Source organism: Acanthopagrus latus, chromosome 20 (genome assembly GCF_904848185.1).
Source record: "Acanthopagrus latus isolate v.2019 chromosome 20, fAcaLat1.1, whole genome shotgun sequence".
NCBI lineage: Eukaryota > Metazoa > Chordata > Actinopteri > Spariformes > Sparidae > Acanthopagrus > Acanthopagrus latus.
In genome coordinates, this window is record NC_051058.1 from 15,146,784 (window position 1) to 15,161,394 (window position 14,611).

Below are 14,611 nucleotides of genomic sequence, written 5' to 3' on the forward strand. Positions count from 1 at the left end.
AGAAATATTAAACCTTCATTAAGAGAAAACCTGACCTAAAGTGTTTCATCCAACTCGAGCGTGAAATGTTGACAACGTGATCTACTGAAAAATCCAAGAGGTGTGTGTGTGTGCGTGTGTGTGTGGAAGTGTCAAGTTGACAGAATTAGAAATGACGTATCCCTTCTTAAAAGTCTTGACAGAGACAAACAAGTATTGGCAAAACCAGTAGAACACACAAACTGGCACAAACTGCGCTGAGACAAACACACCTGCTGATGATTCGTACTGGAAGATGGAGTGTTAAAGAATCCATGAACTACGGAAGCCCAGAGAGGCAAAGGAGAACAGAAATCCTGATGGTCCACGTTTTTTAAGACACATCTAAACAGTTTTCTCTCCGGGGTTAATGACTTAAGAAAATAATAATAGAAAAAATAAATAAAACGCTTTGACAGGAAGTTTTTTCAAATTTAAAATGAATTTCAAAATAAAAGAATTGAGGAAAAAAATGTCATTTTCTTTCCCCATCAATGTCATGAAAAGTTACAAAAAAAATGTAGGTTTTACCTTCAAAACTTGTTTTAAACTGTTACACAGATTTAAAAAAGAAAATTTAAAATCAAACAAACAAACAAAAAAGGTAGGGGACTTAAAATATTATCCTGGAAAAAAAAATGTTTTCACCTGCATCACAGATTTGAAAAAAAAAAAAAAAAAAAAAATTAAAAAAGGAATTTCAAATATTTACCTGGATTTTTTTTCCCATCCATTTAACAGATTTTAAAACTAATAAGAAAAAGAATGAGGAACTTAAATTATCTGGGCAAAACCTTTTTTTTTTTTTTTTTTTTTTTTTAAAATATTTCAAAAAAAAAAAAAAAAAAAAAACTTAAAATATTATCCTTGGTTTTAAGTCATAATATCAGGAGAGAAAAAAACAATGATTGGACTTGGGAATGGATTTGAATTACTAATTTCTATCTCCGAGCTTCCGTAAAGAATGAAAGAATGAATAGTGATTAGCAAATATTTTTCAGCTTGGCACAAATTATTTTTGAGCAGTGAAATGATGTCAACAGAAAAACAGAAATTAAAAAAAAAAAACAGAAGACTGCAACATAACGTGAAGGTAGGAAGCAACTTTGCCCCGACCGCTCTATAAATAAGAACATTAATTGGAAAATATCATCCTTCCTATTAACTAGACAACTACATTTGTATAACAAAAGGTTCATAACCAACATCTTTGATTTGATTAGATAAATTAAATGGCAGGAAAAATAAGTATAAATATAGAGAAGGGAACACGGTGGTCCACTATATCTTCACTTCAAGAATAAAGTCTTCAGCTTGCATCAATGTGGTCCGACATGTTTGCAGGACAGAGTGGGATTAAAGGAGTGCTACTAGAAATGAGGGGAATTAAAACATTCAAGTATTAAATACTAGTGTAAACAAATCTATCTGTAGTACAGTACATCACTATTGCAGTGGGAATATTACATGATCATCATCAGTGCTGATATTGCTATTTGTGAGGAAGCAGTGGAGTTAACCATGATGTCTGTTAGATGTACCCATTCTGTGTCCCGTAATAATAATAATACAAAAAAAAAAAAAAATCTTGACGTGTGCTGAGAGGAGACGTTTCTATGGTGCTCCATCTGGAATCCACAGTACTTTACTCTGCTCCTGCTCCACGATGGTCATGATCTGAGTGCAAATGTAGGAGACGCTGCCGGCCTGGACGACGCCTGCAACAGAGTGAGGGTGTGGGAGGAATATTTACAAGAGGAATGTTCAATATTTATGTCAGATCTGGCTGCAACAAGAATCTCAGAGCTGCAAAATGCAAATTATTATTTTGAGTGTGAAAAGCATTAAAAAGATAGAGACACAAGATGGATGATTTGAAAAGGATCAAAATGATGCAAGAGAATCGGAGACATCGTCTTTTTTTATTATTAAAAGCATTATTCTTCCTTGTCAGAACTCCACAAGACCTGTAAACAGACTTTTCAGTAAATTATTGGAGTTCTTCTTTAATCATCAAATACATAAAATGTGACAAATACCAAAAAATGTCCAACATAATTTGTTTTAGACAGGGCTCGTCTATCCGACCAATGGTCCGAAACCCAAATACACTTACTTCACTATTGAATGAGACAAAGAAAGGAGAAGTGACTGAGAACATAGATCTATGACCCAGATTTCAAAAAAAGTTGTGACACTGTGTAGAGATATAAATGTTGCCATGGCGACAGTGGGCATGGGTGATGCGGCTGTCACTAGGACCCTAAAACTCTGCTGCACCTTTACACCTGTTTGCACCTGTTTCGCAATGCAGCCCTGGTGTTGTAAAAGAACAAATGATTTGCAATTTTTTTTCTTTTTTTTTTTTCTTTATTCAATTAAATATAAGATAAAGACTAGACGTTTAATCTATATACTTTGTTTTTTGCAAAACAAGGTTGTTGATGTTATTGTTTTTTGTTATTGTTGCAGGTCTTGCTTTTGCTGTTACGGGTGTAGTTGTTATTGTTGTCATTGTTGATTGTTAGTTATTGTTATAGTCGTTATTAACACAGTTCACAAGTTATAAATTTAATGCCACTAACACACAAGAGAAGAAAGGAAGCATCCTGCTTCTCGGATTCAGGCTTGAAAGAAATAATATTTGGTGTTTTGCTTGAAACAGTGACTTACAACTCATCTATGATCAGAAAAGCAGTCGTAGATAAATCTGCACAAGTTCCCAGAAGCCAGTGCAACTTCTTCGTTCTGCTTTCTGTCGATCATCTCGGTATTTCAGAGCTATAAATACACTCATGGACAAACAGGACTGTAAATCCATTCATGAACTCTGCCACCAGACACTCAGATTGATGACTGCTCATAATTACAGTTCTCATCGTCGGGGCTCGTGTGCAGAAGTTGGCCGGCCACCTCTTCCCTGTTAGAAGGGATCAGTGGCGGTATGTGTTCATTTTCAAAAGCCCTTCCACATAAATCGCCTCCCTTTATAGAGTCATTAATCAGCCTGACAGTTGGGTGTCTCGGACTGGCTGCTGCTCCAGATACCAAAACTTTAACTGAAGATATTGTGCTCTAAAAACCTCAGACGACCTCCAGACTCACATTGGATAAACTAGACCATATCTACATATTACACTTGTTACCAAGACTTCTTGTAACTGGGTAGTCTAGATGGGTACCCTACTTTATTTTACTATTTGGCACAAAAGACCCTTGATATGCAATATATTCTGCCTTAAAAAAGGTCCAGTTCACCTAAAATACAACTTATGACTGATCATTTAGGTCATATTAGATTTTAGGCTTTCAGCCCAACACAGTGGGGATATTTGTCCTCCTTCCATTATTTATGGTGAAAGTATTCTTGAAATTACATTTGAGAAACTCAACTAGACTGAAACGAGGCCGGGTGTAGATATTTCAGTGAAAAAGTCCTTGTTTCATGGGCCGGTGAAGCATCAGAGACAGAAAGTTGTCGTTCATTCCCTGAATTTTGTTACAGCTAAAGACCAAACAGGTCTAGGCCAGGAGTAAGTGACCACAATAAACCAAAATCATACACTGAATCTTCTGTCTGATCATTTACTTACAGTAGAAATATCAACAGCCTACACTGAGGACAGTCCACGGTGACATCCCTGGATTAATCTGGATAAGTGGAGCTCTGCTGCTTTATTTTCTGCAATGTAATTAATTCAATACATTGTTCACTAAAAGCCTCCACTGCATTGAGGCAGAGGAAGCTGATCTTAAAATCTTCAGCAGATTAAACCAACGTGAGGTAGGGGATATGTTTTTTATAATTCAGCTGAACTGACCTTTTAAATGTTCGGCCATGCAGTAACACAAAAGGGCCTCATTCAGTATGTTAACAGAGAAATGATGCCTTAAAATAACCATAATTATTACTGTGATTTGTGTATCCACGCTATCTTCAGTACATCACAGAAAAACAAGTCATTTCCACCAACCTGTGAAGAAGCGGCTGTACTCCTGCTCTATTTTCTGCGCCGCCTCAAACTGCTCCTTGGAATGTTTCTGTGAGAGTTTATCCCGCAGGTACAGAGGATCCTTCTGCTCTCTGAGGACACAACAGCAGCAGCAGCAGCAGCATTGAGAATCTCACCTCACACACACACACACACACTGAATCAAAACAATGTGCGACATCCCAGTTTGTCAAACACAGCAAATCATTACAGAGATCTTCAGATCAGATATAGAGATTACACAGAATGTACACACATCATTAAAACAGTTACGACCTCTCAATTGTCATATTGTTTTAAAGCTGTTCTCTCTTGTTTTATGTTTTTCCATTAGGGTCTTTTATTGTCCTGTGACTGGATATCTTTATTGGCTACAAAAATTCCCATCAACTACTCAGTTATGGCTACAAAATAAGAGACAACAAACACAAAGTAAACAAACTGTAGTATAGATTTGACTGCTTGATTTTAAGCCTGTTAATAAAAAATTACATTTTCTGGAAATTCTCTTGAGAAAAACCAGATGGGAATGTCTGTTTTTGGCTAATCCAGTCAAATAAACGCCTGAACTTAATCTAAAATCCCCTAAATCCAACTCAGAAAGATGTAACACTGTCAGCAGATGTGCTGCAATAAAAAGGGACTTTTTAATATGCATGATACAGCAAAATCTCTAGTTTCTATAATCAATCCTAAACACACAGTTAAAGAGGTTTTATGAGATCTATCTACTGCAAACCCTTCCAGCCCACTGCTTCACTCCATATCTGCACACAGTCTTAAGAATGAGTCACGTGACTAGTCGGTCCTCAGTCTTCATCCACTGGGAGCCTCTGACCTAACCTAGAATCACACTCCCGTCTCTCCCTGGCACTCAGCATGCAGTCAACATATTGGTCTGCTGATGCCTCCCAGAGGATAAAGGAATCAAAGAAAAAAGCTCGAGCTCCTGTCAGTCGGTGCAGGCAGTGGGAGGTGTGTGTGCTTGTGTGTACGAGGCGGCTGTGGCCGGTGGGGTAAGTGAATGTTTTAGCCACCCACACCACGAACCGGAGCCACAGGCCCCCGCGAGCTGCTCCCTGGACAGCTGGCACTCAGCTGATGACAGCGGAGGCTTAGCAGGAATCAATCTCCACCATGTTTGCCTGCTGCACCACTTCATAGATTTGTGGGTGTGGGTGTGTGTGTGTGTGTGTGTGTACGTGTGTGGCAGAGAAAGCCTGTTTCTGCCAGACCTGAGTGTGTCTTTATGTGTGTACCATGCTGAGGGTTCAGCAGATTTAATCTTCCCAAGCGATTAGAAATAAAAAAAAAGAGGAGGGATCTTTGAAATATCACAGTCATCCTATCAAAAACCCGGCAGGTGGTGGGAGGGAGAGGATGTGGTTTCTGAACTATTGACACTGGGATCAAATCAGGTTGGTCAATTAGTTTTTGTTGTGTCTGCAGGATGAATATGATTATGAAAGCAGCAAGACTTCCGCAGATGACAGTTTCCTGAGAGTCTGTCTCGCTCGGGAGAAATTATGAGGAAAAATTATATTTCTGGGAAGGAGAACTGGCATCATCACAGACGAGAGCTTTTGTTTTTTTGTTTTTTTAGAGAAACAAGACGCTGAGTCATCCTAACATCCATCTCCTAACATTGATACAGGGCCTGTACCTGGTATCTGCCTTTTGAAAACCCTGCCATACTATAGAAGTGCTGAAAAATTAGCTGGCTAAAAATGCTTTAGAAGCAGCTACGTTTCAAAGACAAGAACCTTTTTCATGTCGAGTAGGGCTGTTTCATAAATCTGTGCTCTTTCAAAGATGTAAAGATGTACTGAAAACAGTTCAGTTACGTTGTTTACAATCAGAGAGGCGCCGATCGACTGGCCAGGGGCTGAAATCGTCAAATTTCAGAAGGCATGTTGACAGGCACTTGATGTCGTTACTGTGAATTTGTTTGTCCACAATAATATAGTAATAGCAGAAACATGGGTATTGGCATTGGCTGTCAGTTAAATCATAGTAAGTGTTTGTTGTTGACTTATGGGAAATAATACTTTTGTGGGAAAATAATATTTTGTGCCCAAGCTTCTGTAAAAATCACATTTTTTCCCCAAACATGATATTCTCATAAGAAGCCTCCAGAATCAAAATGTGTCAGTGAAGGCTCTGAACTTAGGGTGACGTTTAGTAAACTGCACTGCCACCACAACGCAAAGTGTGCATGATATACACTTGACATGTTTTCAGGCAAGAAACCAAAAAATTCTGAAACAAAACAAAAGAAAAAAAGAAAAAGAAAACAAGCATGGGATTACTCACTTTATCTGCTTGGCATTTTTGTAGCGAATGAATATGACGATTGGGTAGATGTGAACGCTGTGAAGACGTTCAATGGCGTGAGGAGCAATGTCAAGTAAACAGTGACAGTCCTATGAGAGAAAATGACAGCAAAAGACTGCATGAGAAATGGGGGATGATTCAAAGCAGAATGTTGCAGAAAATATTGCTAAATGGTAAATATGTTTCTCTCAATTAACATCTAACATTAAGCTGCATTTTGGATTAATTGAACTCAGGCCTGGCTGCCAGTTCAACCACATCTGATGATATTATTTCCAAATGCTCTCGATCTTCTCGTCCTTAGAGAGACGAAGTTACCTTCTCTGTGATCTCTTTTATGGATGCAACAGTTGTCACATCAAAATGGCCGCTCCTCCGCTTGTAGTCGATGAACACACAATCCTTCACTCCTCGCTCTATCGCTTGCTGCGATGCCTTCATGATCTCTGTAATTTAAAAATTCACACTTATTTCACTCCCTCTAATTTTAAAAGTAATGTCATCATCTAATCTTTAATCTTCCTGCGAAGCTCTTACTGACACTTTACAGCATGTCACCAATGATACAAACAAGACCTTCATGAATAGATAAACTAGTAATACACACAATCTCTGTGTATGAGCTCACCAGGCAGACAGCGACAGAATTCAGCAGGAGTCTCCTTCACCAACATGTCTTTACAGGCCTCCACTAATGGACCCAAGACCAGTACTGGTCTGGGGGACGAGCACTCCACCCTCTGAACCCGCTGGTACATCAGGCTCACTCCATCTGAGGTGGAGATACAGAACAGCTGCTCTTTAGTAACCACCGTTATGAATTTATGTATCACAGCAAAAGGTTCTGTCGAGCCTGCATGCTTTTTATAGCACCCCCTTGCTTTGTGGCCACACTTTTATACCTGGGAGAGCTGCCTGATGGATGTGAACACCACTAATTTGAGGTTCAGTCATTATACAGTACATTTGCTTTCCTCAGAGAGATATTTTTATCTTGTTACGACAGGAGCCTGATTACTGAAACATGCAGATGTTAATGTACTGTGCTTACACTGAGATAAACAAGTAGGGAAAACTATATATCTAATGAAGCCATGTACTTAAGAGTAAGACTCAACAATCAACCATACTTCATACTACTGCAGGGACCAGAGTCTCAATTAGGTTTTGGGGATATTGTTTGAGGGAGGTACCTTCCGAATTATAGGAACTTTGGGTGTGGGGCTTGCAGTGCTGACCATTTTGTGGCTGGTTGAGTATTTGCTGGAGTTTACTTTATCCAAAATCTGCTGGGGTGAAAACAGACCTCACTTTTTCCATCATCAGTGGACTAATTTGCTTAATCCATTCTGGTCTTGAGACCACGAGGGGAATGCAGATAACACCGGGCAGAAGACTAAGATTAAAAGTTTCAGGTACTACGAGTGGAAATCTAGAATCCACCACCATTAATTGTTAAAGCTGCATCTGTAGATGATTCCTCACCCTCTGTGATGGGTAAAGAATCTGTGCTTATGGCATCCAGAGCCATCAGGTCCTTCCCGTCTTTGGACCCACTGCGTTTGTGCTTCAGCCTCCGGCGGAAGAAGGATCTCCGTGCAGCAGCAGACAGAGCCTTGTTGGTGCCGTTATCGTCTTTCATGTCGGCCATGCCGTGTCTCCTGTAGAACTCCTGGTCCATCCTAATGGAGACACAGCAGCACATTTACATAAAATGCAAAAACACTCATGTTCTACACTTAAGATAACTACAAAGGACTAGATGACCTCTCCTGAACTTACATGTATTTACTTGGAATCTGCCCTTTCCCAAGCTTCTGTGCATTCTCGTCGAGTTGCCAGGCCATCCAGTAGCCAAAATTGCCATTTGGTAATGTGTCTTCAACATACAGGATGTCATCTTTGTTAAAGCTCAGTTCCTGCTCCACTTCTGCCACCCTCTCATAAAGTGCTCTGACAAGAGATGAACAATGAAGCCTTTATGATGGATGCAGTCGTCTGACCTTTCAACAAGGACATAACAGCCTGAGAGACACCTCGACAGAAGATTAAATAGACTGCAAGACAGATTCTGTGTTTAAGACTTGACACCTTCATAGATTCAGTCCCGACCAAAAACACAAAATCAAAAATGTGGTATGAGTATCTTGAAGCCTGTTTTGTTATGCCTCTTAAACTTCACATAAACATATTTTTACAAAGGGAATTGATTTGCGTTAATATATGTGAAATCAAACAACTGAAGCCGAATTGGATTGCTTGATGAAAACTTGATGTACCTTATGTAAAATCCATCTCCACAGGACTCTTTGATCGCAGAGAGGTCTTCCACGCAGTTCTGGACCTTGAATGTGATTGTTTCAGCTGGTTTCAACATTTCCAGGTAAGCCTCTTCTTTCGTTTTGTTCTTCATGCTGATGCCATTGTACTGTTTGAAAACATCAATTACTTGCCTGATAAAAAGGACACTGAGCTCAGCTGCCAACACAGAATGACTCATCATTTCCAGTAAAAGCAAACCAAACAATGCACAAATAAAAACTACTTTATCCGCCTATATGCAACCAAATCTGCTAAAATGGAGCAGTCCTTGAATGTCTCACTATAGAAAGATTTCCTTCAGTCTCATAAAATTATGATGACTTATCTTTTGTCACTAGTGTAATTTAGGAAGATGAAGTGATTGACTGGATGAAGCACAGACATACAGAAGACCTGCAGAGGTCATTGTTCCAATACTGACACTAGTAAGTCTTTAATTGTTCACACAGCATCAATAGTTAATTAAAATGATTGCTAAACACTGCCGGTACCTCCAGTATCAAGTCTCCAGGCAGCAGGCCATCAGGACTCCTAGCAGGACTGTCATCATCCAGACTCTCAACAAAGATGCCGTAAAGGTTTCCTCCACAGATCTGAACTCCCAGCTCCCCCTGGATCCTTTTCAGCCTCACCAGCCGAGGCTCTGCAGCCCGCCGCACGCTTGAACCAGGAAGCCTGAGGAAAAAAAACACACAGTCAGGCTTTGAATTTGTCTGTTCATAACATACAAAGAGCTGTATGGAGTGCTGTTGCAGTCCTACCTGAAGGAATTGTGAGGGCTGGTGGCAGGAGTCGTCTGTTTAGATGGCGGCGTCATGGTGCCCTCGTCCTGCTCACTCAGCGTATCCACAGTGGAATGATTGTCCGGGGTGGTGGCTCCACTGTCGTGGGGCGTCGGCTGGTTGCTGATGGACTCCATGCGAGAACTAAGGACAACATGAAAGGAGCCAAAATCTTTTTAATTCTTTGCTAAATTACTGAAAATGAAACTTTTCATCTAGTTTAAGAAATAATGTCAATTTCACAACAAACAGGGATTCAAATAAGGATACAAAAGTTGTGGAATACCTTCAGGAAATTGTGGTGTTTTGTGTATTAACTCTACAAAATCAGTGGGTTATGTAATGATATTCAAGTAGATAACGCTTTCAATAATTGTCACATTACACTGAGACCATTTCATAAGATAACCAAACATTCATGACGCCAAGCCATTAAAGTTGTTGTTAAGGTGTTGTTTGGGGTCTTTATTCCCTTCCCTCTTACCCTGAACGAGAGTGGTTGCCCAGCTGAAACATGTGAGGATTATACTGAGCCAAAATGGTGACCGTGTCACACTGCTGCCCGATCACTAGCCGCGCCTGCTGCTCGTTGGCATTGCGAAGGTTGATTCCATTAAACTGTAAACAGCAGTGAGTCATTAGATACAGAGAGAAACCGTGAACCACACAGAGACATTTAGTTGAAGTGTGATGGCTGCTGTACCTCGAGGAGTTGGTCCCCATACTCTAAACGGGCTTGGTGTGCGATGCTGCCTGCTGTAACTTTTGACACGAATACTCCTCCGTTCTCTCCGCTCACAATGGAGATCCCCAGTGGTTCTGCTCCTTTCTGCACAGTCACATTTCGTGGCTCCTCCAAGTACGGCCTGAAGGGAGAAAGAGATGAACATTTTGTAATGTTCTTCCATTTGTGGGAAACAATGAAGAGGATGCAACATGCAATAAAAACTTTTGCCTAAGATGTAATGTAGCTCTCTGTGCTGTGACTTGCTTCACAATTTCATTAAAGCAAAGATGCCCCTCTAGTTTTCAGGCTAAAGAAGAGCTGGGATACTGACATAACTCAGGGCTGACGTCATTGATGAACAAATCAATCCTGACTAAAGACTGTTTGATTGATTCACATTGCAATCACAATTTTTCTTGTTACTTTTGAACTTGTTTAGAAATCTTACTTGATAATTGATCGGTGTTGCCCTCTGAACAATGTATGATCAAAATTGCCATGGCTGTATGATAATTTGATGGTTTTACATTTGACATAATGTAGATAGCAAAACAATATGGATCCTTCGTCTCATGTCTCTAACCTCTTTCTAGCCAGTCACGCTTGGTGTAGGCTCTAATAATAAAAACGATCTGTGAACACTCAACACTCATTAGAAGCTACTTGCATGTAGAAGGTATGCTGTGTTCAAAATAAGCTGTTTACAACTCACAAAGTTCAGTTATCTAATTAGCCTTGTTTGTCCTTTACCGTTTTCAAGCAGAATATGAACAGCCTCCCAGTCGTGCTATCTTGTAATTCAATTATCTGTTTGTAGGTTATTACAATAAAGAAAATAGCAGACTGATGGACCATATCTCATGCAATATAGCTATATAAGCCTGCTTTAAAAAGAACCAACAAGAACATCACAATGTTACTCAAAAGCTACATAGGGCACCTTTACATAAAAAAATTTGCTTCCGGACATGTTTGCATGTTGAGCCTACTTCACATCTCCATTAAAAAAAATTCAACAAGAGGATATGGGAGCTGTGTGGGACGTGCCAAGTGCATTTCAGAAGCCACCCAATAGTCATGCAGTCAACCAAAACTTAACAGCATTCTCACTAAATAAAACAGTCAAGTAAAGATGCTGACAGCATTCATATCTGCAGTGTGCACACAGAAAGGTCTTGAGATCTGTGCTCTGACAGTCTTGCAGATGCTGTATGTGCTCCAAGCAGCATGGGACAAACCTCAAGCTTCTTAAAGAGAAGAACTTTGGTTTAACTGCCAGTGGAAGTCTGACAGAGGGAGTGTTATAAGAGACAAATCTGAGAAGGAGATGGAGAGAGGGAAGAAAGAGAATGACCATTTCAGGTTATAATGAACAAAGAGATGGGAATCAAATGATAGATGGAGACTTGTCGTTCTAATGATATGTAAGATGGAGGCTCACAGCTTTGTTTACTTCTTTACAAGCACTTAATCACAATGACGGAGACAGAAGTACAGACAAATGGTGGAAAACACGTCATGTTCAGCTGAATGATGGCAGCATAATGACCCGGACGACGGGCTGGCCTACCCATCCTTCCGCCTGTCACCAACTGGAGCGGGGCTGACTGATATCCTGGGCTGGGGGGATATGGAGCTCTGCGATTGGCTGCTGGTGAAAGATGATGTCTCCAGGTTGACGGGGGACATTGGAGGTGTCGGGCTGCTGCACTCTGAATGTGAGAGGGAGCCTGGAGTTGCAGAAGAGAAAGGTAAAAAAAAAAAAAAAAATCAGGCTTGCTGCTTACTGCTGCAACTTGCTATCAGACAGTGTAGCTATAAAATGTAACAGTACCTCTGTCAGATCCAGAGGAGCGGGGATAACGAGTTGGAGGGATCTTAATGCGCTCTGCTCTAAACTGTAAAGTGGAGGAACCTATGGACCACAAACAGAGTTTATTAAAATGGTAAAATCAAGCAGATAGTGTTTTCCCCAGGAAACTGCTTAGTGAAGATGGTGAGATAGACTGCTCCAATGAATTGCTACGATAATAATGTATGATGTGGCCTATCAGTCACTGTCATCTCCTGAGCTGATTGAGACAGACAGTGCAGCATCTCCTGGTCAATTTACTTGCTAGATGACGGTCCAAACAATCATTAAATTTGTGGCCTTTGCTCTGTGATAATCTAATAATGCTACTGCTTCACTGATGCCTGACGTGTTGTGTAGTTCCATCTGATGCTGCACTCCTGTAATCACTATGGACTCACACTGAACAATCAAAATTACAGAAATTGATTCATTTTTATTATAGGTATTCTTCTTCCCTCTCAAAACATGGTGCCTACATTACCCACAATGCAGCTCTAGCATTCACACATGAGCATTCATGGGAGATTCAGGTGTGGTATGAAACCTTGAGCTACTTGAGTTTTCAGAAATAATGTTCAAGTCAATTACTACTTTTTAAATCATCAGGTTCAACTGTTCTGAGAGAAGACTGTTGTTTTTGACATTGTTTTTGATAGTTCAAAACATACACAGGTAATCCAACCAAAAACTGTCGAACTGTGAAAGGTTCGATACTGTGAAAAAAAAGGAAATACCCTTTCATAATTTGGATGACTTGAATTGAGAATAATTGGATCATTTACAAGTTATCATTTGTCTAAAACTAGGACTCCATACATACCCAGTCTGGCGCTGGAGGGCAGGGAGTTGGTGCTGTGCTGTGGTTGGCTGCAGCTCGTCTCCGTCAAGTCTCCAGTGTGCTTGTGGCTGAGGTCCAGGCTGAGGTGACCTTGATGCTGGGGGCTAAAAGTGGAGGAAAAAAGGCCTTAGTAAGTCCCCCCGTGGTCAATTATTCACCCCAGAGCAAGATATTATTTGCTACAAGCCATCTGTTCGTGAGATCTGGGGCAGAGAAAACACTGTTGCTTTGTATCTTAAATGCGCTATCACAGGGTTTCATTTAAACAAAGTTGAACAGGAAGAATAATACTAAAGCTGCAACTAATGACTACTTCCAGTATCAAATCATCAAAAGAGTCATTGTTAAAACCATAAAATGTCCAAACAAATCGTAAAAAAATCTCTATCACATGTTCCCGGAGCACAAGGTGGGGTCCTCAAAATGTCCTGTTTTGACCAACCAACAGTCCAGAAATCAAAGATATTCAGTTTACAGTGATACTAATCAGACCATAATAAGCAAACCATCATTAATATCGTTAGTAACACCTGTGCTTCTCCGTCTATGATGTGAATATTGGGGGGGGGGGGAAGAGTCTACATAATGAATACACTGGCAGATGTTAACACCTTGCGTGTGAATGTGGGTGGATGCCTGAGCTGGGAGCTGGAGGACAGTTGTTGCTCTGGATCTCATGGCTCCAGGCGGTGTACACCGGGTTCCTCATCACAGCCGTCACAGCAGGACACGGGGCCAGACCTCGCTGTGCTGGGTCTGGAGGAACATGCACAGGAACGCGATCAGCGATGATATCAGGCTCAAAGAGACACAGTATGAATATTTGCTCAGTCTCCCATTTACTTCTTTTCCAGCAACAAATTCAAGAGTGCATTTCCTGTTTCATTTGCCAAAAAAAGTAATTATTCAGGCAACATCATATCACAAGACTAATCAGTTGTTATCAGTTATTACCAGGGCTTATTCCTTTCACTTTTTCAACAGTTGGAAAACAACAGGGAAGACTTTTCTTGACTCTTGAGTAGCTGCTGCATTTACTCAGTGACACACTGTGATCTGTGGTGTACATAACTGCTGGACTGACAACATATTCAAACTCCTAACCTTTTCCCCTCTGCTTCTCTCAAATTCACCTCCCTCTCGCTTGACCACACACTCCTGCACAGCACACTCAGCACACACGCATGGTTGTTTATTACATGAAGGAAACAAGCTTTACTGAAGAAAAGGGCTAAAGGAGGTTACAGAAAACACTACTGAAATAAATAGCAGTTTAATAAATTCTACGTCAGAGCACAGAGATGACAATGGTGACTCTGTAGACCAGATTTGTCGGATGTTTTATTTTAGTTCAGTAAGTTCTTGTTTTATTTTGTGGGTTCACCCCTCATGTGTCATATTTTCCATTACACTTCCTGCCTTAGACCTATTCCCAGCCTTGTTTTTGTTGACACTTGCACTTTGTTAGTTAAACTATCCCTGTGTAAAGTCAGTGTTTTCCCTCACTCTTTGGTGACTCATCATGCTGCCCTTGTTCCTCATGTCTCCCTGGGCTGTTTTATTTGCACTGGATTCCTGTTAGCTGCAATATTTTTGTTTTCTGCCTTTTGTTTCTTTGGACATTTTCATTTTGTTAAAGCTCGCCTTTTGTTTTTCAACCTTGATGACTCTGTCTTCTTGTTTTTCTACATTGCATTCAGATGACGTTGGCCCAAAAATCATCAGATCACTCCTGGATGTAAA

At 40.4% G+C, this 14,611-nt stretch overlaps 1 protein-coding gene across 3 annotated transcripts in view; it reads right to left on the reverse strand.

Moving 5' to 3' along the window:
• Positions 1-887: 887 nt before the first annotated feature.
• LOC119010106 (disks large homolog 5-like) overlaps positions 888-14,611 on the reverse strand; it is a 34,241-nt gene continuing 20,517 nt past the window's right edge. For 2 of the 3 annotated variants that reach the window (XM_037081981.1, XM_037081980.1), the window contains exons 18-34: positions 13,480-13,624; positions 12,851-12,972; positions 12,010-12,090; positions 11,746-11,905; positions 11,414-11,491; positions 10,152-10,314; positions 9,933-10,066; positions 9,428-9,592; positions 9,158-9,341; positions 8,624-8,772; positions 8,127-8,297; positions 7,830-8,026; positions 6,973-7,116; positions 6,663-6,790; positions 6,324-6,433; positions 3,993-4,102; positions 888-1,736 (exon numbers count right to left, since the gene is read on the reverse strand). In XM_037081981.1, the coding sequence (XP_036937876.1) occupies positions 1,633-1,736; positions 3,993-4,102; positions 6,324-6,433; positions 6,663-6,790; positions 6,973-7,116; positions 7,830-8,026; positions 8,127-8,297; positions 8,624-8,772; positions 9,158-9,341; positions 9,428-9,592; positions 9,933-10,066; positions 10,152-10,314; positions 11,414-11,491; positions 11,746-11,905; positions 12,010-12,090; positions 12,851-12,972; positions 13,480-13,624 (2,345 nt within the window). In that variant the 3' untranslated portion in view covers positions 888-1,632. The remainder of the gene's footprint in view (positions 1,737-3,992; positions 4,103-6,323; positions 6,434-6,662; positions 6,791-6,972; positions 7,117-7,829; positions 8,027-8,126; positions 8,298-8,623; positions 8,773-9,157; positions 9,342-9,427; positions 9,593-9,932; positions 10,067-10,151; positions 10,315-11,413; positions 11,492-11,745; positions 11,906-12,009; positions 12,091-12,850; positions 12,973-13,479; positions 13,625-14,611) is intronic. The other variant, XM_037081982.1, reaches the window with a different exon arrangement.